General features: G+C 40.5%; 1 protein-coding gene across 4 annotated transcripts in view; it reads right to left on the bottom strand.

Annotated features, from left to right (window-relative positions):
• Positions 1–24,685, bottom strand: part of CEP104 (centrosomal protein 104) — a 35,300-nt gene extending 10,615 nt beyond the window's left edge. Inside the window, exons 1-16 of one of the 4 annotated variants that reach the window (XM_075060237.1) lie at positions 24,522–24,547; positions 19,134–19,182; positions 18,099–18,225; positions 16,774–16,947; positions 15,573–15,711; positions 14,605–14,667; positions 13,527–13,603; positions 10,919–11,087; positions 10,529–10,687; positions 9,506–9,736; positions 7,995–8,195; positions 7,155–7,322; positions 5,866–6,039; positions 1,991–2,167; positions 1,364–1,570; positions 652–768 (exon numbers count right to left, since the gene is read on the bottom strand). In XM_075060237.1, the coding sequence (XP_074916338.1) occupies positions 652–768; positions 1,364–1,570; positions 1,991–2,167; positions 5,866–6,039; positions 7,155–7,322; positions 7,995–8,195; positions 9,506–9,736; positions 10,529–10,687; positions 10,919–11,087; positions 13,527–13,603; positions 14,605–14,667; positions 15,573–15,711; positions 16,774–16,947; positions 18,099–18,211 (2,169 nt within the window). In that variant the 5' untranslated portion in view covers positions 18,212–18,225; positions 19,134–19,182; positions 24,522–24,547. Of the gene's footprint in view, positions 1–651; positions 769–1,363; positions 1,571–1,990; positions 2,168–5,865; positions 6,040–7,154; positions 7,323–7,994; positions 8,196–9,505; positions 9,737–10,528; positions 10,688–10,918; positions 11,088–13,526; positions 13,604–14,604; positions 14,668–15,572; positions 15,712–16,773; positions 16,948–18,093; positions 18,226–19,133; positions 19,183–24,521 lie in introns of all 4 variants that reach the window. The other 3 variants (XM_032763782.2, XM_075060236.1, XM_075060238.1) reach the window with 3 other exon arrangements.
• Positions 24,686–24,694: the final 9 nt, after the last annotated feature.

Here is a 24,694-nt window from a genome sequence, read left to right as displayed (position 1 = left end):
TCACAGTCTTTGTTTAATCCTGAGCTGATGGTGTCAAATTTGCAAATGAACTGAAGCTCAGCAGTTTCTCTTTGAAGTCTGGTCCTGAAGTTTTTTTGCTGTAGGATGGCTACCTTAAAATCTGCTATTGTGTGCAGTACTTTAGTTATATGTTATAGACTTATAGAAAGAGACATTAAAATGTATTACTGGCACCCAAAACTTAAATCTGAGTGAATAAAGAAAGACTTGGCACACCACTTCTGAAAGGCTGCTGACCCCTGATGTATGGTATCCTTGTACTGCTCTAACAAGTACTTGGACATTTTAAAGTTTGTAGAAACAGCCTCCAAATACCACATGATGGGTTAAACAATTCTACATGGATGCAATTTTTGTACCACTGTACCAAAAACAAAAGCATAGTATTTTAAATTTTGACTTCTCTTTTTGTTGTGAGTAAAGACCAGTCCCTTCATGTATTTCAGTTAAACTTCTTGTGGTTTAATATAGAACCAGAGTTATCACAAAGCAGCTTTCATCTCACAGAACACAGCAGCTTAATCTGTTTCCAGCATCCATCAGGAAAAAATAATAGGAACAGGAACTGTAATTACACCACCATTACAAGATAATTTCAACCCAGGACATCAGATCAAAAATGATATTGACCTTCCCAATCTGAACTTCTGCCTGGATCTCCTTCAGTGCTGCTAGCTGCCCTTGCAGGACCTTAATCTCCTCTTTCTTCTGTTTTTCTGCTTCTTCTGTGGCCGCCTTTTTCTGTGCCTGTTAAGAAATACTCTTTCGGTTACAGTGGTTTTGTAACACTCTCTCATACAGGGAAGGATGCAAAAACACCATTTAACCTAGAACAAAATTGTTTTCTTACTGTGTGTAAAACTAAAAACTGGTTCATCACAATATAAACAAAAAAAGATGATCTATGCTAATTTTAAATAAATGCATTATGATTTAGACATGTTTATCATATAAATACCCCACTGACAGATAATGAATAAATTAACACATCTTCCATTCGTCCCAGTCACAGAATGACTATACAGCCATTGAAACCTAGATTTTTACTTAACTGATGTGAAAATATTGTTATTGTTTCAGAAACACAATCTGTGCTTTTTTTCCATGTTTGATCCCTATCATAAGCGATTATAAAAAAATTTATATAGTAAAGTGAGTGCGAGTCTGTTTTTTCACTATACAACCGTGATATTTACAGTTATGAAATTCTGCCATAAGTGTTATAACAATTTTTTTTATATGATCAGTGCAGCTACAAATTCAATATACGGTTCCACCAAGACACTGCTGAAAATACAGTATCTTAACATAGCTGTACACTTTCCACAGTCTTATTACTTACCCTAAGCTCAGCCTCAGTAAGTCTACCATCTATTTTAGTAAATCCATCAAAGAGTGTTTTATAGAGAACATTCTTGCGTGTGTTGGCATCATCTGGAGGAAGATAGTCCAGTATAATGGCCTGGTGCTGCCTGTACATGTCGAAGATAATCCGTAATGCTGTATCGCGTACCTCATACACTCTGTGCTCCAGTGCTCCTGTTGCAAACTGAAAATATTGGTGAAAAAAAGTTATTCTAATTTTCTTCTGGAGTTAAACGGAGCTGGACTATTCTCATCACACTGGGGGAAAAACAAAGGTAGCTTTAAACCACCTTCACCAGCCCCATTTCCACTGTGTGCTAAGCATAGCTCGGTTAGGCCAAAGGATCTGTCCCTTAATCTGGAGTGACTGCCCACTGCAATCGGAGCATTGTTATTATCTAGTTAGACAGACAGACATGTTTCTCCAACCAAGTATCCTTTATAGCTTTTCTTTTGCATTATGGATCTTCACAAAGTTGACTAATGCCACCTAGAGAAGGTCACCGGGCCTGGTTAACTGGTGTATGCGCCAGGCACTCTAACACAAAAACTAACATTCATCCAAGAAAAAGAGACTTAAAATACTGTAGTTTCAGACTCTTACCCTCATGACGTTGTCAATGGTAAACCCAGAGTTTTCTGTTCCCAGGTCTTTCAACAGCCGTTCCACCAAGTCCACCTGACTCATTGCCAGATGAGTAGGGGAATTCGGTTTCAATGGCTGGACCAGATGAACCGGAATGATTTGAAGAGGTTTAACTTCATTACATAGTGCCATTTCCTGTAGGGAAATACAGAGTTAACTCACACAGGAGAATGCTGAAACACAGGATGAAATGGTTTGCAAAGTCAATGTTGTTCAGGACCTCATGACCAAGAATGTCCCATGTTAGTTACAATGAGATAAGCCTTTCAGAAGAGGCAGACGGTCATTCACTATTTCAACACAGTCTGCTGTACACAGCATAAAGAGAAGAAAAAAAAGTGTCAGTCTTGCTATTGACAACAGCTTTGTTGACAAAGAACATGCACATATTGCATCTGCTGAGAAATTTTACTGGGACCTTTCTTCAGAACAAGACCTGCAGAATTGGATATTAAGTTTTTTTTGTTTTTAAATAACCGAAGTAGCAAGGAAATCTACCATCTCACATTTTATTGATCTACTAAGGAAACTGCCTCACAGCTGTGTTCTGTTGTCGTAACATGCTTGCTGTTCAGTCCTTTCAATGCTAGACAGTATCTATTCTAGCTGTGTGCACAAAACTGATTATTTTTTTTTCTAAAAATGTTAAAATTAAGTAACTCACTTAACATTTTAGTTTTATTAGGCTAGATTCTGATTTCAATAAGAAACCTGGATTAAATCCAACAGCTCCTGATCTACTACGTAGCATAACAGATCAGAATCTGACCCACTGAGTAAATTTAACAAACAAATCCAGTTACTTTTCCCTGTGAATAAATATTAATATGCATAAATCAATAAATGTTCCTTCCACTAATGAACAGTGAAGACTAGCATTTTAATATATTCTGTGCTTTTATGAAGGGTAAAGAAATGCATATTTCTAGGACAGTTCATTCCTACATAAGTTCTAAATCCTAAAACATGGTCAATGCAATTGGAGTCTCACTTGTGTTCAAATTACACTAACTTTTGTGCCCATTTCATTTCTTCAGTGCCACATCTTAAAGATAAGGTTTCGGTCTGTATTTTTTAACATTTCAAGTAATGTTTGTAATTTAGTTAATTGGTTTATTTTTACGTTCAGTGTGGTGCCAAGCATCATTGTCTTCAACACCAAAAAAAGTCATAACATTTAGTTTAATAGCTGTGCTTTAAATTTGCTAAGGTCACACGAAAAAGGAGAAAAGTATATTTAAGCTAAGGTTTCCTGACTTGTCCAAGGAGCTAACAACAACAAGTAAATTCAAAGAAACATGCAAGTCAGTTGTGACAACAGAAGTATGGAAGCACAGGTGGCAGATCATGAGGCTATGAGGCCAGGTAGTATTCCCTTGAAATCACTGCTCTCTGTTCTCTTGTAAGAAAACCTGACAAAAAGGGAACAATAGAGAAGGAGCCAGACATTAGTTCAGGTAGGTTGTACAGAAAAAAGAATCTGTTTTTAACAGGTTTACTGCAACATACTTGGACCATAAGCCACTATTGGTCTTGCCAGCACAACTGACTGAATACTGGTTGGCAGTAGCTAGGAAAGAGAGAGTAACAGTTTACAGGAGAAAAGTGAGACATGTGAACCAGCTTGCACCAGGATCAAAAGAATATGTAGTGGATGCACATGGAGGAAGAACACTGATCTGCAGGCACCCATTACACAGGATAATTTATGAATCTTTCATTTGCACTGTCTGTGTGGGACCCCTGTGCCAAAGGAGTAAGTGGCACTAGAGAAACAGCTTCTTTCATAAATTAGTTTGATTTTAAGTGATTATGGAGCAATGATTCATTTAAACTTCGTTCATATTTTTTAAAGGACACATGAATGATCTGCATTCACTTTTCAAGTAAGAGGCAAACCTACAGGAAAAGGTACTAAGTGTATATAGGAAAAGGGCTGTTTGACCATCTTTTATACCTCCTGTAGGGAAATGTCATACAAAAATCCTATGGTAATATTACACTATCACTCTAAATATTTCTTAAGTTTTATTGTTTAGATTCTATTAAGATTTTGTTTTATTTTCTGCTAGCAATAATATAGTAAGTACATCTTCCTTCTTTTTCAAGTAACAGTACTCTATGTCCTGGCTACAAAACTACACCATTAATGGCTTCCTCATTTCCTTTTGAGTATACAATTACAAATCTATTGTACATGAGCCAAGAGGTATTCATAAGCAAGCAAGCAAGCAGCCACTTTTGGCTTTAGAGTGACAAACCAGAACAGTGCTGACACTATCCCTATTAAAATCTGAGTCAAGTCTGCAATGAAAGAAAAACCTTTTCTCCCCATCTGGATGAATGCAATGATAAAATAACCCAGAGCCAGTGACTCACCTAGTACCCTCCCCTGGCACTATATTAACACATATACACACAGAGAATTACTTTTCCTGCTTGCAAGTTTTACTGGAAAACAGAGTCTGTACTTCAACAGCTGTTCACAAATGCTCACTGCCACCACAGGAGGAATGGATTGTCAATTTTTAAATTGGCACCCTTTTTTCTTTTGCTAAATCTGATATTTACATCATTTGTTTACTTCTAATTAAAAATTTCTCTTAGTTTTTATTGCAATTAGGTTAAAAGACTCTATAAAATGACTCTAAAATTCAGTCACAGAACAGGTAAGTTTATTTATAATTTTACAATTAGTTTGAGTGTAAATATATTTTCTTTTAAATCAAAAATTCTACCATATTACAAATAGGAGAGAAGGACTATCTAGGTACTTTCATAGCTCTCATCACTGCAGTACCCCTCAAATTAATCATTATAAAAAAAGAATGGCAAACTAAACTTTGTGTCCATTCTGCTCTTGCAGGAGTAGACAGAAAGCTAGCAGATTATTCCACAATCAGTAGATTCGAGCAAGCTGCTGAAAAAGTAATTGTGAGGAAGCTAAGTCAAACAAATGGAGTTAAGTTCCAACTACTCTGAGATTCATGGTCATTATCTCTTCTGTGAGTGAGTTCCACTGTTTAGGTCCAAATCCTGTTAGAGGTCTGTCTCCTGCATTCACAAGCAGTACAAGATGAATCTCAGGAATTCCAGTTCATGAGATAAACCATATTTCAAAATGTTGAACTAATTACAATTCAGCACAATATTTTAAAATTTCTTATGAACTGGAAATCCTGAAAAATATTTTGCTTCTCATACACCAACACTTTACATTTCCAAAAAAGAAACAGGCTTTCCAGAGGGCAGCTGTTGACTAAAATTGACTTTCTTGGCAGTTTAGCCACTGCTACTGCAATGAAATGGACAAGAATGTCCATTTCAGTCAGCAGGTGCTGGAACTTCCAAATTTTGCAACTTTTGGGGTGGACCTTCTTGGGGCTGGTGATGGAGGGTTTCCAGACCTGAGGGCGAGCTGGCTTCCATGGCTGCCTGCTTGGGAACTGAGCAGCACAGGAGGCAGTCAGCCCAGAAGTCTGGAAGTCCTTGATGGCCCTGAACAATCAGCATGAAAATATGATAGTGTAATCTGTAATGAAGTATTTACCAGAAACATCACATTCAAACCAAAAAGGGTAATTAACATTTAGTGTCAAAACAACCAACCATGATATGGAGTTTATTAGGTTAATCCAGCAGCAGTAAACAGATTACTATAGCACCAATATATCTTATTACATTTTGATATATTAACTTTATATTTGATTTTGGACAGATGTCATGCAGTCTGTGACTGGGTGGCATTCTCAGTCTGTCATATGTGTGGGAAAAACAGCTAAAATGTTGTGTTAAAAGTCAATCTAATATGCATTTCCAGATGACATTCCTACCTGAATGAAGTTGGCAGCCACAATACGAAGACGGGTTGAGGAGTCTCCTGTTCTAGAAAGCAGATTTGGAAGCGTTCTTTCCACACAATGAGCTGTTTCCAGTTTACCTAGTTTATGCTTTGGTATATACTGAGTGATGACCATTTTCAAAAGTTTCAGGGAAGCTTGGAAAACCTGAGTTAAAAAGATTATTAAAACAAAAAATATTTTAAAATTTCCTACTTCCATGTAATACAGGTCATGGGCAGTAAACAAAAATTCATGGCCCGTGAACCTGTCCATGACTTTTACTATATAGCCCTGACTAAAACTTGGTGAGGAGTCAGCTTGGGAGGGCACTATGGGTGCTCGGGGGGGGGGGGGTCTGGGGCAGACTTTCTACCCAGCTCCTGGGAAGTGGCGATCCCAGCACCTAGCTCCACATGCTGCCTCTGCACTGTCCCAAACCTTGGTTCTGCAGCTCCCATTGGGTGGAAGCCATGGCCAATGGGAGCTGCGGGGGGAGTGCCTGCAGGGAGAAGCAGCACATGGAGCTAGGCGATGAGGGAGGAGAGTTCCTGTCACCCTGCTGTGGAGCCCCTTCCCCCCGAACAGGTAAGCACCGCCCCACACTCTAACCCCCAGCCTGGAGCCCCCCTACACCCAAACTCCTGCTGCTAGGGGGCAGGAGGCCCTGAGACTGCCCCAGCAGAGGTCGGTGCGCCTGGCCCGGGAGCTGCCTGAGCTGCTCAGGTGGTCCCTGGGCCAGACGCACTGGCCACTGCAGAAGTCACAGAAAGTCACAGAATCCGTAACTTCCATGACAAACACGGAGCCTTACCCATCAAATATATTATTTCTAAATAGCCTAATAGACTCTTTCTACTATAGGATTTACGTTCTGTATAAAAGTTTCATAAAACTTATTTATTGAGCACTGTCACTATTCTTGGTGGTATGCAATATACAGACAACCCAACATGCTCACATTTTATAAACTATTAAAATATTTACCTCTATATTATGCAGTTCCCTAAATTCTGCAGCAATTAAAAACCTGCATGAACTCACATTTTTGTAAAATTTCACCTATTATTCAAAGCCACGATTAATATAACAGCATTTCCTTTTAGAGTGTAGGCTATTCAGATATTTAATATTATTAAATTACAATTATTTTCTCAACTAAAAGCCTTCATTTACTAGGACCTAATCCTGCAACTTGTTCCATGTGAGTATAGCCCTGCACAAGGCCGTGCAGGACTGGAGCTTCAATTAGGATATTTTTATTATGAAACAGTATTACTCACTGAAGACACTATATCTTTTATGGCTCTTCTTATAAGGAAGACAGCAGCTCTAAGCATATTCTTTAAATCATCCTTAGATGTGCTGGCAGACATTTCCATCAGCTTTTTATATACAGCAAGCAATGCATCTTCTCGATATGACCAAGTCTTGGAATATGCTCCTGCAACCTGATACAGAGCAAGATTACTGTTAAAATGGCTAATACTGGCAACTCAATGCATAATTTAGTGTGACACAGGAAGAAATCTGCAAAAGCAAAATGGGAATTAGGAGGCCAAATCCCATTTATTTTCAGTGGGACTGAGGCATCTTACTTCTTTTTGCATCCTTGAAAATCTCTTCCATAAGATTGCTTAAAGGAAAAATGAGACTTTATACCAAAAGAAAAAGGATTAATACCTTAACCTCAACAAACTATCCCAGATTTTGGCAATTACCTATCTACCGACAAAGCACCAATCACTGGCACTAGCAGTGAAACTTCCATCAGAGGACAAATTCTAAAGCAGATAATCTGTAAACATTTTCTTATTTTGCTCCCGAAAATGGATGAACTAAATGGATGAACTACATAAACCTTATTAGAGGAATCTATTATATCTAGATAATATGTAATCAACCCATTAGCAACAGAAAGTTAGGTAGCCATGTAAATACTGAAAATAGGCACCTGATTTTAATACTAGTTATAGCAATACCAAACTTTAGATTTGCAGTTCTATTTAATCATTGCATATCTGAAGCCATTGTCTCATCATGCTTTTGTTCACAAAGTGAATTCTAAAATGACTCAAGATCTGGATTATAAATGTGAAGTTGTTTATTTTTCTGGTCTTTACCAAGGCCTCTCCGAAAACTTCAATGGCAGGGCTAGCCTCCCTCAGCGCTCTCTCAGTTAATGGTTCTGGTTCTCCAGTGCCACTTCTTGGAGTATCACTGATATCTTCTTCATTCATCTCTGGCTCAAGGTAGGCAAATCCATCCTCATGCTGCTTACGAATAGCTGGAAGAGGTCTCTCATCATACGGCAAGAATTCAACCTAATGGAGAAGACAAGCAAAGTAATTCTAATTGTGACTCAGATCCGATGGTGTTCCATCACTACTTTGATTCATTTCAACACAATCCATCCAGACTTTTCTACAGAGTTGTATCTCCTACATTTTAAATGTAGGTTTGGAAGTTTTCCTTTTTTTTTTTTTCTTCCATCCTGTTACCATGGCAACAGTGCTTTCAGAATGGACTTCAGTACAAATGATATATTTTATATGACATTAAGCAGATAAGATAAAAACATTATGGAATTCCATTTATAGCCACTCTCCAGATATGAAGACAATGTAAACCATCACATTATTTTACTCTAGTATGCTGTAAAAAGATTATTGCTGCTCCTAGGGTCCAATCCAATCCCTACTGAAGTCAATGGGAGTCTCCACTGGCTTCAGCGGAAGTTGGGGTGGCCTTATTGGTTATGTCTATACTGCAATTAGACACCTAGAGCTGGAGGGTGCATCTGACTTGGGCTTAGGCTAACAAGCTATTTAACTGCAGTGCAGATGTTCCAGCTCAGGCTGCAGCCTGCACACAGGGGCCATCCCACCCCACAGGATCCTAGAGCCTGGCTCCAGCCTGAGCCTGGATGTCTATACTGCAACGAAACAGCCCTGCAGCCCCAGCGAGCTGGCATGGGCCAACCATGGGTTTTTAACTGCAGCCTAGACATACGCTTAGTGTTTCTGGTTCCAAGAATTTTATTACGATTACAGCCTGGATTACTTTTCCTCGTGGTGCATGTGCCATCAAGCCATTACTATGTTCTTCAATCTCATTCCAGCATATTCTTTGCTGTTTTGGCCATGAGCCTGGACTCCCACATGATAATTCATAAAAGAGGAGTGTTATCAGATCATTAGAGGAACAGGCTGAGTTATAGCCCAGGTCTAAAGTGAATCAGCAGTGTGACCTTGGACTAATCACTTAACCTCTCTTTACGTCAATTTCCCCATTTGTTAATTGGGTATAATCTTACTTAACTCAGTCTGCATGAACGTTTGTAAAGGCTTTCAAGAGTCTCTCACAAGAGATGCTAAACATTATTACTACTAGATGAACACGGATTAACAGTAGAGAAAGCCAACCTCTGATGCCATATGAGACATCAGCATAACCAAACGATGATCAGATTTCTATAGAATGCTGAATGTAATAAGAAAATCTTTTTCTCTGCTGGATTCCTATAGAAATGGCCAAGAAAGGTGACTTTTGGTTGGACATGATTATATGATTATCCCTTGTAAATGTGGGAGGTCTTGAATCAGAGAAGGCTTAGATAAACAAGATCACTTACATTTATCTTTGGAAAACCCTCTACAGAGACTGATGGCTGAGCAACAGGAGAAGTGGAGTGTTCAGGAACAGTGGGCTCAGGGGAAGTTGTCTTGGGTGGCTTTTCTTGTGGCAAAGGCTCGGTCTTCTGTGCTTCTGTTTTCTCATGCTGGGGTGACTGCATGGGTTTCTTTTGCCGAGGGCTAACAGAATAAACCATAGGCTCAAGTGGCAATTCAGGAGGTCTTCGGATCTGAGAAAAGAAAGGGCAATTTTGTACAATAAGGTTTCAGTACACTGCTTCAAAATAAAATTCTGAAAGTGAAGCTCAGTTACCACTACTGCATCAGCTGTTTTCGAATAAACACTACAACTCCATTTATAAAAATTAGTGGAAATCATGGTTTTAAATGCAGGTGTCTGGCATAACAGCAAAGCAACACAAGGGAGAAGACAACAGATTATAAGCAGCCTCACCTTATTGGCAAATAATGCTTTCCAATAGCTTTATAAGCTATAAATACAACTTAGGGTTGTGGTATGTCACTCATTTTGAACTCCTGTGGTCTGCAGTGATGCCACCAGAAGCCCTTTATGTATTTACGTTAGTAACAACAAGAGGTGCTTAGAAATATGAGAAAGCCACGTGTCTTGGTTACGTTTAGGTCGACTAAGTGATCTAATGGTCTCTTTTATCCTTGAAAATCTGTGACAAAACATGTGAGTGTATCTAGTGTAACTGTGATATATGTTAGTGCCTTTTCATTATTATTTATAGACCAGTAAGTGTATATAGCTGGGAAAACTAAATGAATACAGATCAACAGCAGAGAAAGCCAACCTCTGATGCTATATGAGCAACTAACAATCCAAGTAAAAAAAGATTTAACAAAAATACACTTATGACAATTATCTTATGAGTCCTATAGCATGAATTTATTATTTTAGCTTCTCAGGCACATCTCTATTTATAATACAACTTGATAAAGCCTTATGAGTCAAGCCACCATGTGTTTATTTTTATATTATGACTAGTGTTCCCTACCATCAGCTCTGGATCCAGAAGGTTGTGCAGCTCCAGTTGCTGATACACCTTCAGGCGGTACTCTTCCATCTGCTGTTTCTTCTGTTTAGCAAGATCATAATCTTCCTTCTCTACAGCACAGCGCTTTTCTACCTCATACCGCCCGAGTCGTTCCCCAACCTGAAAAATGGTGCTTTCATGTCATTAAGGTTGGAAATCACATTCTTTTAAATGTACATAGAATTCCAGCCTATAAAACTCAATTGTCCAACTCTTCATTTATTATTTTTAAACACACCAGAGGGGTGACCTGCAGCCACCACAAATGTATTTTACAGCAAAGATTGAGGACCATCTTACGGACAAATGAAAAACTCATGGATTTGTGACATAACAGTCATTAAACAGTACCTTTTGCAAGTCAGCAATAGCTTGTTTGAGTTTCTTGGCATAGTCATAACGTTCATGATGGACAGCTTCATGCTTTTTCTCATCCAGTTTACGAATTATCTGAGCAACTTCTGGATCCTGGTACATATCAAAAGCCAAATCATCCAGTGGTGAAATAGAGTCAGGTTTTCTGGAGAAAAAAAAGAAGATATTTTTGAGGTTAATCTGAAGCACCAGCTACAATATATTCCTTCTCTTTTTGCTGTGAGAAGATTAATATATATTCAAGATGACAATTATTTCTTCTCATTCTTCAGTATACTGTGGATCTCACTTATTTTAAATGGCTCATCAAAGTCACATTTTTCCTGTTTTACTTTGAAATACAAGTTTAGCTCTTGTAAGAGTTATTATTGAAATCAAAAGAATATTTAAGCAAATGTATATTTTCCATTTTACTCTACACTGAAGTTTAGTGGATATGCTGTCTCCTAACTCAATGTTCTAGACCTACCACCAACGAGACTTTGATGTGATCTGTTGTTTTCAGTGACATCTATATGATTAAATTATCACATTTCTATGTAAATGAAAGAGCTCCTCAAGACTCTGGTCACTGAGATTTTTCTAAGGAAGAAGAGCAAATGTCTGTTATAATGTTTGTACACGGCTCTGAAAATTTAAAGTACTAGGTAATAGCCAATTACTACACTCCTGTTATTTCCATCATTCACCAAATCCTCTTCCTCCCAGATCCACTCTGAGGTGCTTCTTCCACCAAATGAGATAAACTGGAAAATACTGCCTCTAGCGGTAATCAATGTTGCTATGACTGCAGTGATTTTAGTAAGTAAACAATTTATCAATGTCCACAGAAAATTGTCTTTTATTCAAAAGAAAATATCTCCTACTTACAAGGGAAATTAACCACTAGAACAGCTTACCAAGGAACATGGTAGATTCTTCATCATTTAAGTCTTTAAATGACAATTGGATGTCTTTCTAAAAATATATATTCTCTAACCCAACCACAAGAGAGGGGTTTGATAGCATTTCACCCAGTAATTTCTGAAGGTCTGTGTTATACAGTTCAGACTAGAATCCTAGATGATCATAATGGTTCCTTCTGACCTTAAAAATATATGAATTTATCACTGAGAATAACAGTCTCTTCTTCCAAGTGAGAGGCTAACATTTTTAAAATGAACAAAAAAAGATCCAGAAAAATAAGATTCCTGAAAACTAAAAGATTGTGTTATTCCGATAGAGTGCTTTTGTGTACCAGGCACGCTATGAAATTTCCTCTAGTTGTCACACAGATAATTCAATAATCTGCTGATTATTCTGATCAAATAATGCTAGAATTGGATCAATTTGATCAGAACAAGCAGGAAGTATTATAGACCAGAATATCAAAATCCTATGCAATGGACACAGATTGTTCATACATCAACACCACATGCAAAAACCAACGTGCGTAAATCAAGTAACTGCACACTTATTGGCATACAAACTGACTCAGTTACTTGATCTGCATGCCCAAAAGAGCGCTTCTGTAGGAACAGTTTGTATGGCTTTTGCAGAGGTTTGAAAACGTGGGCCATATAATTATGCAGCTGAAAAAGCCTAACTTAGAAACACATGGCTGGCTGTTGGTGGTCTCTGACAGTTACATGGCTGTTTGCTATGACAATAATATCGATAGGAGAGTAACTCAGAGATCTAGCTAGCTTCTGGAGAGTACAGGCTAGCCTGTTAGCCAAACTACTCTCCTTGTCTGTCAGCTGATAGAACTACCACACTGGCCACATTTGCAGTGCTGCCACATTGGCTGAATCCCTGACTGCCGGCATACACACTGTGATGGCAACCACACTGTAAATGTTAAAGAGGAAAATGGGATGAATGGTAGTTAAAGTTATGCTGGTTAACAAGATGCCAAGAAGAATAGCTAGTACTATCAATTCTGTAACTGCTTGGGTTCAAATTTGGCATTTAAGGAATAACAATGTTTCTGAGAAATAAGACACAAGGGTGGCTGATGAAGAAATAAGACCCAACAGAATGTGACTGCACACTGTTCATTCACTAAGCATGTACGACACAGGGCCGGTGCTTCCATTGAGGCGAACTAGACAATCGCCTAGGGCGCCAGGATTTTCAGGGGGCGGTATTTTGCCGGGGCGAGTGGCAGGTGGCTCTGGTGGACCTGCTGCAGTTGTGCCTGCGGAGGGTCCGTTGGTCCGCGGCTCTGGTGGAGCTGCCGCAGGCATGCCTGTGGACGGTCCGCTGGTCCCAAGCGGCTCCGATGGACCTCCCGCAGGCACGGCTGCGGCAGCTCCACCGGAGCCACGGACTAACGGACCCTCTGCAGAAATGGCTGCAGTAGCTCCACCGGAGCGGCGTGCGGGGGCAGCAAAATGACCGTGCGCCTAGGGCGCGAAAAACTCTAGCGCCGGTCCTGGTAAGACATAATTAAGTTAATTAAATGCTGAAGGCCAACAATAATCAGCACAATTCACAGCTTGGAAATGACACAGTTCTGGCACCTAAATTGTTTTTAGTACAGCTCAAGATGTCACTAGTTTTACTAACTCCTCCGATCCAAATCTCAGCAGAGAAGTCTTACCCGAGGTATATTCCATCTAAGGCTAGGTCATCTGGATTGTTCCCAAGGTAATGGTCAATCAGCTTCTCTCTTGAAGGCTTTGGAAGAAAAAGATTAATGTAATATCACCAATTTTTTTGTGAAGAGGATAGAAACTATAGATTCAGACAATTAAATGTGAGACATCATGTCATTCCTTTTCCTATACGCCTCTATATTTAGACTTAAATAACTACGTTGAATTAACAGTATCTTCAAGCAAACTCACATATATAAAAAGGTCTCACAATGTTAGTAGAGTTTTTACTACATCTCTGACAAAATACTAGTTTTGTTTAGCACAACAGTAAAAGTAAACATGGCAAAACTATTCTCTTATATGCAAATGACACAGTAAGTTTGAAAATAAAAAACTCTAATTTATATTTACTGTACTATAAGAGAACAGCAGCATTTGCCTGAAACACCAGACTTCATTATCAGGTGAGAATCTAGTAGGGTTAATGTTAACTAGGTTCTACTGGACATTCACTTCTGTGAATAAAGCTTATGCTCAAATAAATTTGTTAGTCTCTAAGGTGCCACAAGTATTCCTGTTCTTTTTTTGGAGATGGAAGTGACTCTTAGGATAAAGAAACAAGGGTGCGGGTTGAGCAGTCCAATGTGAAGAATACAACCCAGCCTGATGAAAAGGCTGGACCTGAAATTTGCTACCTTGTTGTTGCTCTGTTAACTCCAAAACCAGGAAGGAGGATATTTTGCATTTTACATAGCAGACTGCATGTACACATGCATGTAAAATAATCTGTGCATTTTAAAAGGCTGAAAATACAAACATACTCAGTTCCATGTTGCTATTTTGGTTTACTCCTTCCAAGGGAATTTCTTTTCAAAATTACATTAAAAAGAAACAACCAAACAAAAAACAGAAAATAAGTGCATGACAGCTCTGTTTAAACAACACTAATGTAACAACAACAAAAATCAAAAGGCACCCTACATTAGGTGAAGCACATCATTAAGTACATTTAGCAACATTCAAAGGACAGTCTATGTTTGAGAGGGAAACTTTCTTCCATAATCATCTTTATATACTTACGTTATTGCTGTCACTGCTGTAGTCTGCAGGTTCCCCGATTATATTTATTGCTACCAGAGCAACCTAAGATAGAATTAAAAAGAAATACGGATACACAAGACCATTATTACTTTACTTGTATTTATGAAGACTGGAACAACGTCGTTATATAACATGCACTGAGCCACTACACAACTTGTGCCGGCACCTCTAAAATATTTTTATCACTTTCTGAAAATTATCTAGTAGTGAATTACTTAAATTCATACATTCTATGAGGCCTATGCACCCAAACATAGGTAGGCAAGAGCTCATTGTAAGCGTAAGATGCATATGTTTAACAATTTATTACTAAATTAGTTAAAGGTAACTTGGCTAGAAACAACATGGTGTAGTGGTCTGCTACTCCCCTTTTAGGGCGATAAGTCTCATTCATACACAGCATAACTATGCAAAGTTAGAGAGGCTGACTCTCAGTTTCTCTCATTTTGGGTAGATGTGCAGTGTAACTACTTAATTCACTTACAAAAAAAAATCAGATCCCAAAGCGCAGTACTGTGGTGTGCAAGATAGCAGCAGCATTCCATCTCAGAGAAAGCTGTTTGTCTTTGCTGTATTACACATTAAACACTCAGAGCTCAAAATGAAAAGAGGCACAGAAATGCACACTTGATTAATCTGTTCTGGACACACTGAATGCACTGCTTGGATGAAAGTGTGCCAGACAAAAGCTCTGTCGATTATATCCAAATTTCTTAAGTGCAGTATAGAAACCTCTAGACCCCCTACAAAATTGAACCTAATAATTTGCACATTAAAGAAAAGAGACACCAGACTTTTAATTGACATTTTTTCTGAGAATTACTCATTCACAACAACTTCCCACTGGCAATTTTAGTTTTATAAATCAAAGCAGCATTTTGCTTCGGCAGTCTTGGACAACTGCAATACTGTCTAGAGCATCAACTCACCATTTTAATTCATCTTACCTGACTGTATAAGTTGTATCTATTGATGTAATTTTTATGGAAAGTGAGTTTTAGATACTGTCCTACTGCATCCACGTAGACTGACTTCAGCTCCCGTGCTCTGTACCCGGTCTTCTCATTGTCTGAGAGAGAGACATAACTGTAGAAGGAAAATTGATTAAGCAGATGAAATGTGTAAAAACATGCGCAAATAGGCAAGATATATTTTGTTAATACACAACATCCATTCAAATTAGTATTTTGATAAATTTTAAAATGGTATTGAGAACTGAAATAAAGAACGCCATTTCTCTTTTTTAAAAAGCACTCTACGGACTTGATTCAAAGTGCGCAGAAATCAACAGGAGTTTTGACACTGACTTCCAAGGGCTTTGGATCAGTCTCTATATCACTTCAGTAGAATAAGGCCCATGACCCTGAGCCCGCATGGAGAAAACGTGTGAGGGAACCCTTGGGGCTCTACTCTGGCAGCCACACATATGGACACAATTGCAACAGTGGGGCCTATTTATTAAAAGAGTTGATGTGTTAAATATGATCAACTATTAATAGAATACCAGAGAACAGAGATGCATAAAACCACCTGAAGTTATGGCAACCACCATCCCTTTAAAACTGCAATAAAAAGGACTTTTCTATCTGAAGATATTAAAATTGAAATTATGTATTTAGATTATAAGCTCTTTGAGACACGGATCATATTTTTGTTATGTGTTAGAGGCACCTAGCACAGTGAGATTTATAACTGGGGTTTCTAAGTGCTACCACAATACAAATAAATAATAATGACACAACACTTAATATCTACTGGGCTTTGATAGATTTCTCTCCTTTCAACAACTGTGCCTGTTCCACATGCATTATTTAAAAAGATGACATGTCAGCTTGTGTACTGAGAGATACTGGTCGATAAGTCTAGTAAGATGTCTATATCTGTGTTTAATAAAAACACAGAAAAGAATGCAGCTGTCATGTGTGTTCTGAAAGCCCAGAGATTCTGTCCTCAGTTGCACCCATACAATTCTAGTGACTTCAACTTTATTACTGTGGCAATCCACAGATGCAGCTGGGGGACAGAATTTCCCTTCCCTATTTGCATAACATCACATCAACATTTTACCCATGACTAACGTACCACTTCCTTCCCAAATCTTACCTTTCTGATTAAAGTGACATTATCATTTAGCACCTTTTGACTTACCCCAGTCTGCGAAACCGCTCTGACTGATACGGTGCAAAGTACTCAGGCAGATTTTCGCTAATGTAGAACTCAATTTTACTTGAAATCATATACTGGTGAGCGAGTAACTGTAGCTTTCGAACTCGACATCTCTCCACCATCTGAAGGACGATTTCTTGTGGATACTGGCAGAGTCTGAAAGTAAAGAAAATCTTCAATAGCCATCTTCTTAAAGAGTTATCGTCAACTTGAATCACATTTTGTCTAAAAATTGTCTCTCTCTTATTGCTACAAGTAACCCCTAACATTCAGAGCCATGCTGGGAAGGAAGGGAGGAGGAGGGACAGCTTGCTCAGGTTCCTTGTTTGAGAGGGCTCCTAAAACCAAGTGACATTGCCGCTTGGCATGCAGGGTCATAGTGCCATCACAATAGAGGGTTAGCCAGACCAAACCTCAGTGGCTCTGCAACTCCACATTGCAGGTTGGAAAGCCCAGACCAGGGAACCAGGCCCAGCCCTGTGAGACAGAAGCCAAGCTCCTACTGCGGGCTGAGTATAGTGTGGGCTCACTCTACAATTCCCCCTGCCTTCCCTCAGCGGTAATTTTTTGAGCAGGGTGGGGGCCCTCAGTTTCAGATTTTGCCCTAGGCACCCCAAAATGTGCAGCCTTGCTAACATCACTATATAGCAAGTTAGGTTTTTTTTTGCAGGGGGGAGGGAGGCTCTTATTTCAATTGACTTGGTATATTTAACAGCAGTGTGTATAGACAGGTCCCCCTGCTGGCTACATGGGCCTGTAACACAATAGAAATGGAGAGAAAAACATTAAAAAAATTAGAGAAGGCAAGTGATTGTAAACTCACAAAAATTGGCAGGGGGACTCAGAGGCAGATGTAGCGCCCAAAATCACGTTTTTTTTTTAATTGACTTGTTTCAAGTTAATGGTATCCCTTTTAAGAACACTCTGGAGTTTTGGGAGACAAAGGCTGCACGGGATGAAAGACGACTACAGAACTTGGTCCATAGTTCTCACAACCAGTGAGGTTCCTCACCCTGCAATCTGCTTTGGGCAGCCAGAACCAGGCAGCTGACTTTGATGGGATCTCATGTGGACACAGGAGTCTGCCTGGAGCAGTTCACAGGACTGGGGCTGGATTTTGTCAAACTCTTTATGATCTTGAATGAGAGGCAACTATGCAAAATCCTGATTTTCTATCTTAGATTTCTTATTTTTTGATGTAATCAGATACCCAGAGTAGAATTATTTCCCTGTGAATTAATTATCTCTCATATTTTAGAGACACTTCAATGCTTCCTTAATATAAATAACTCTTTCACTTACAGTACCTTGGTGATCTCCATCCATTAACTGTTGGTGCATGAACCATCAGTTCTTTTGCACTGAAGCCATCTTCATGTCCTGATGAACTGATAACAACGAATCCAATTTTGTGTGGCATTCTGCACAGTTGAGCTGATCAAAACAATGACTTTTTAAAATCAAGTTAATTCATTTTATAAAAGCTACAACTAAATAAATACAACCCACTCCTGCAGTCTCTACTTAGACAAAATGTTCACTTTCATGGGAACTTTCTTGAATAAACACTAGCACATCAGATTCTTAATCTAAATCCTATCAAACTTATCAAAATATTAAAGGTATTAGTTTTAGCTAACTTTACAAGCACTGTTTAACAAAGCCAATAAAAACTTCCAAACTCAGAGAGAACTTTGTGCGATTTGCACAATTTCAGAATTTCCACTTTAGTAACATTGTTTTTTGTGCAGTTCCAGCTGGATTTCAGTGACCAAGTTTCCATATCCACCTGTCTGTAAGAGCCCGAAAAGTTTCAGGACCAATTTAGTGAAAACACAATTTTAAGAATTCAAAGCATTTTAACCAACAGGCTTAGATGTAAAGGAAATGAGAACCAGACATTCAGAAAGCCTTTGGCAAGGTCCCTCACCAAGTGCTCTTAAGTAACAAACAGTCATGATATAAGAGGGAACGTTCTCTCATGGATCAGTCACAGGTTAAGAGAGAAAACAAAGGGTAGAAATAAATGGTCAGTTTTCACAGTGAACAACAGTAAACAGCAGGGTCCCCCCCAAGGATCTGTACTGGGACCAGTGCTGTTCAACATCTTCAGAAATGATCTGGGAAAAGTGGAAACAATAAAGTGACAAAGTTTGCATATGATACAAAATTAGTCAAGATAGTTAAGTCCAAAGCCAACTTTGAAGAGTTCCAAAGGGATCTCACAAAACTGGGTGACCGGGCAAGAATGAAAATCAGTGTTGATAAATTCAAAATAATGCACATTGGCAAACAATTTCCAACTACACACACAAAATGATCAGGTCTAAATTTGTTATTACCAGTCAAGAAGAGATCTTGGAATCATTGTGGGTAGTTCTCTGAAAAAATCTGCTACGTGTGCAGGCAGTAAAAAAAGGATATTACCAACCATAAGGAAAAGGATAAATAATAAAACTGAAAATATCATAATGCCACTATATAAATCCATGGTACATCCATACCTTGAATACTGCATGCAGTTCTGGTCACCTCATCTCAAAAGAAGATATATTAGAATTGGAAAAAGTACAGAGCAGTGCAACAAAAATGACTAGGGGTATGGAACAGCTTCTATACGGAGAGAGACTAAAAAGACTTGGGACTGTTCCCGATTGGAAAAGGGATAATTAAGGGAGGCATATAATAGAGATCTATAAAATCACAAATGGTGTGGAGAAAGTGATAAGGAAATGTTATTTACTCTTTAATATAAAACGAACCAGTGACCAGGCAGGGGTCACCCAATGAAATATACTGCCTGTTAATTTAAAACAGACAAAAGGAAGTACTTCTTCATATAATGCACAGTCAACCTGGGAACTCATTGCCAGGGGATGTTCTGAAGTCAAAAGTATAAGAGGGCTTAAAAAATAATTAGATAAGTTCCTGGAGGATAGCTCTATCAATGGCTATTAGACAAGACGGTCAGGAATGCAACCCCATGCTTTGATGACCCTAAACTCTGACTGCTAGAAGCTGGGACTGGACAACAAGGGATGGATCACTCAATAAATTCCCCTATTCTGACCATTCCCTCTAAAGCATCTGGCACTGGCTACTGTCGGAAGACAGGACACTGGACTTGATTGACCATTGGTCTGACTCAGTGTGGCCGTTCTTATGTAATGAATGGAACTGCTAAGTGAGAAAAGTAAAGGTTTACCGAAATACCTCTGATATCACAGACACTCCACATAACTCAGTACTCAGTTGTTCATGAGGCAAAAGCAGAAAAAAGTGCATAGATCCCTCTGATCAAAGAGCGGCCTTCTGATTAGTGATCTTATAAAACTGAACTCATTTCACAGTCAAAAGGATACAGAGCTAACAAGTAATACGTGCTTTCCTATAACGTCTGTAAAATATATCCATCATTTCACCACTTAGAGTGATCTGCAAACAGGTTACTTGGCAACAAAATAACTTATTAGCAATGCATTAAGTTATCTTTGAAAACTGAACACATTATAGTTTCACGCAAAAAGTAGGCACCAGGAAGGGATGGCAAGATCCCTTCTTCTGTAAAGTTCATGAACTCTGTAAAAGAAATGCTCCCTCCTAGAGTACTTGTGTTGCTTACAAAAAGGCCTAAAGTAGAACATCTCCAGTTCTCATCAGCATCTGTCTCAAAATTCATCACCTGTTTTAAACTCTCACAAGCTGGTTTGTCATGAGTTGCACTCTGTTTTGAAAACTAACATAAATGGTCTATAACATCTGACAAAATAAATAAAGTGTATCATGATTAGATTAAAACGAGATACATGCAGATCCTGGGAGTCTGTGAACCTATCACAAAAAATGTTAAACAGAGTTCAACCTGACCACTTGCACTGGTGACTGGTGCAGGCTTTAACGCCACAGAACATATTCTCTTGCTGGCTGCCCTGTGTTACTGTGGTCCACTTTCACGTGATAAGATGGCTCTCCTGGGGGGGAATTCAGTTTTGCTAAACTTCCAGGCCACCTCACCATGCTTCATGCATGGAAAACAGGGCCCAGCATTAACACAGCACATGCAATTTCCCACTTCTCACATTCTCTGAGTCTGCACTCCTCCAGCCCCTCCAACTCTCAGTGACCCTGGGACAGGACACGGGGGCGCCATTTCAGATTTTGGTAAGTGGGGGCAACTTTAACTGTGATTCCAAGAGCTACTTAGGCACCTGAACACTCTAGCTTTTTTTGTTTTGCAGATAACTTCGCAATTAGCTGATAAGAGCACTAATATAAAAAAGAGGATTTAATAAACATTAGACTCATTCAGCTCTAATACTAACATGTTCTCACATCTTGTGAGAAGTCACAAACACTGGTTAGGTTTAAAATTTTAATGTATATTCTTTGTTACTAACTCTTGAATACAACAACTGAATCAATTGTAGAAATATCTAGATTACTTTCTATCACTTTTTTGCAGTTCAGGAAGCTTGGAGTAGATCACTTAACTTTGGAAACATCCTACTAGGACAACCGCCCCCCCATGAGTTTATACTCCCCCTTCCTGGGGTTCTAGAGGTGTTACCTCACTTGAGCTACTAGACTAAAAACTAACCTTAAACAGTAGCGAAACTGACACTTTGAAGTCACTTTCACAGCATTGCCAATCCCAAATGTTCAAAAATGACGAATCAGGCTCACCAAAAATCATGAGATTGTCTTTAAAATCATGAGACTATGTAAAAACAACAGATTTGGGGTTCTTTTTATTTGCCTTCTGCTTTTTGAGCATTTAGGGTGCACTGGGGTCACATTTTGAAGTGTTCTCTACAGACATGAGGACTAAAAACTTCATTTTTCTTAACAAATGAAGGCTGAAATCATCATGTATCCACTTGACTCCAGGAGCTGGGGTTTTAAGGAAAACAATTACACCTCTACTCTGATATAACGCGGTCCTCAGGAGCCAAAAAATCTCACCGCCTTATAGGTGAGACTGTTATATCAGATTTGGTCTGGTATGGCGTACCGGCAAGAGCTGGTACGCCGTGCCAGACTGGACTGGCTTCCTCGGTGGTGATTTAAAGGGCCCTGTCCTCCAGCCGCTGTGGGGAGCCCCAGGCCCTTTAAATTACCACCGGAGCTCTGGCAGTGGGGCTCAGGCAGAGATTTAAAGGGCCCAGGGCTCCCTGCAGCAGCTGGAGCCTCTGGTCCTTTAAATCACTGCCGGAGTCTGGCTGCCAGAGCCCTGGTAGGGATTTAAAAGGCCTGGTGCTACAGCTGCTGCAGGGAGCTGCAGGCCCTTTAAATCACCGCCGGAGCTCCGGCAGCAGGGCTCGGGTGGGGATTTAAAGGGCCTGGGGCTCCCCGCAGCGGCTGGAGCCTCTGGCACTTTAAATCACCACCTGAGCCTGGCTGTCAGAGCCCAGGCGGATGGGGAGCCCTGGGCCCTTTAAATCACTGCAGGAGCTCTGGCAGCAGGGCTTGGGTGGGGATTTAAAGGGCCTGAGGCTCCACATGAATTCAGATATAATGCGGTAAAGCAGAGGGGCTTGGGTGGTGCTTTAAAGGGCCCAGGGCTCCCCACTGCTTTACCACATTATATCCGAATTTCTGTTATATCGGATCACGTTCTATCAGAGTGGAGGTATATCTTAAGACACAAGCCAAAAGTCACGAGAGCTGGCAACACTGCTTTTACTTCTGTTTAAAAGCTAGTTACTTTTCAGAAGGCTCTTAAACACAACACTACAGTGACTGAGATGCAGTTCTCACAGGAGACTATATAAAACCAAACAGCAAGAAAATTCTATATTTTAAAGCTGAGGAAAAAACAGAGACTTCTGAGATATATCAGGGCAACTGCAGGCAGGAAAGGAAAATAAACAGGCACAGGAGGTCTGGGCAGCTCTTCCTTTAGAAAGAAAGTTGGAGAGTCAAATCTTCTAGTCCTTAATCAACTAAAACTTCTATTGCCATCAGTGCCTTCACTCATAGCTATAAACATCACAGTGAACATATGATGTGTGGTCAATAACTATACACCTCATACTTAAATATCTGAGCCATCTTATCCAGAGTTACACATCTTATATGCAGTGGCTCAGGGACTTTATGGACAAATCATTGACTTCATGGACTCTGTGGATACAGTTTCTGTTCTTTGTTCTGGAATTGGCCGGAATACAGCTGAAACCCTAAGAATATGAGGCATAAACACATCTGAAACTTATATGACACTTTCTCGTTCCTGCCTTTTCTCAAACTCAGAACAAAAAATTGCTGAACAAAAGGGTTTTCAGTTAAAATGTAAAATTGCAGAGCAGCCATTGCTCTGCAATCCAGCATGGGCAGAACCTGCCACTCCTTGGGAGTTAAGCTATCCCCTCTCATTCTCCATCCTTCCTAACCTCTGTGCTGCTTTTCATGCTGTCAACCATGACATCCATCCTGAGACCATTTGCTGGAATCTCAGAGAACTGGCTGCCTTGGTTTTGCTCTCATCTATCAGAATCCTCTTTTTTTGCAGCATGCAGCAGAGAGGCTGGTCTGCTGGATAGGGAACTAGTCCTGAAAGACCTGGGTTCTACTCCTCACCCATGGACTTCCTAACTGATCCCAGGCCTGTGCTTTAAGGACAGAATTTCAAAGGTTTTTAGGCACCCAAAGATGCAGTTACATATCTAGTGCGGTTTATAAAGCACCAAACCTTCTAAGTGCATTTGAAAATCTCATGAGGTGCCTAAATACCTTTGAAAATCTGGCCTTTAGTCTGTGTGTGCCTCAGTGCCCCACCTGTACAATGGGGATAACAGCCCTGCTCTACCTCACCGTTGTGAAGCACAGTCTCAGATACTATGGTGATGAAACCACATAAATACCACAGTAGAGTGGGCTCTTCTCTATACACTGCTAGTTCTTCTCTGGGTTTGACCCTTTCTTTTTGTCTACATCCCCAAATCTTCCCCTTTTCTGAATGTAACCTTGGCTCAGTGCTTTGCTGTATTTTTTCTGAATCCCCTGTTCTCGCTAAATCAAACCCTCCCCCCTCCCCCCCTCCACGGAGGGATTCCTCTTTTACAGGCTAAACTTCCATATCCTTCATTTAATCATTAGCCATTTCTTATCTTAACCGCCTGGCCGCTGTTTGTAAACAAAATACTGACTCCCTGCCCTGGGGCACCTCTCCTCTGCACACTAACCCTGTGCTGTAGTTAAGAGCTCCACCTGGGAGCTTGCACCTCCTGTATGAAACCGGGGGGGGGCACCAGCCCTCCTTTGCCCCCCTCCCCCCCAATTGACGCCCTTGTGAGGGGAGGAGAGCTTGCTGAGACGCCTGCACAGAGGGGCTAAACAGAGAAGCGGGGGGGGAGGGGTGTCTCTTCAGGACGGTCAAAGGGGAAGGGTCGGGGGGCCAGGCCCCAAACGCTTGTAAAGCAAGAACTTGGGAAAGATTCCGGCGGGGACGTCACAGACAAATGCAGCCCGCTGCAGTGCCTCCCCACGCCCCGCAACGCGAGGCCAGCAGGGAAGCGCCCGCTGCCAGGGCCGCTAAGGTAGCAGTGGCTTGGCCAGAGGCCCCAGGCCCGAGCGCGGGGTACTGGGTGAGGGTGGGGGTGGGGGAGGGGGATGGGATGGCAGCGCGCGGGGGGCGGGATGGCCCTGCCCAGGCCGGCCGGGTCTGCGAGTCCCCATAGGACGGGGGAGTCGCGGGGCGGGGTCGGACAAGGACAGACGTTACCGCTCACCTCGGGCATGACAGGACCCCGAGCGGGGCAACGATCCCCACCCGCAGCCCTCGCCCTCGCCCTCGCCCTCGCCCTCACCTACTTCACTCCGGCTCCATCGCCAGGGCCACCGCTCTCATGGCAACCGGCCTATTACTCGCCCTCTGCGCATGCGCTGCGGCGCCGGGCCACAT

The sequence above is a fragment of the Chelonoidis abingdonii genome, chromosome 23 (genome assembly GCF_003597395.2).
Source record: "Chelonoidis abingdonii isolate Lonesome George chromosome 23, CheloAbing_2.0, whole genome shotgun sequence".
NCBI lineage: Eukaryota > Metazoa > Chordata > Testudines > Testudinidae > Chelonoidis > Chelonoidis abingdonii.
This window is presented reverse-complemented; position numbering and strand designations above follow the sequence as displayed.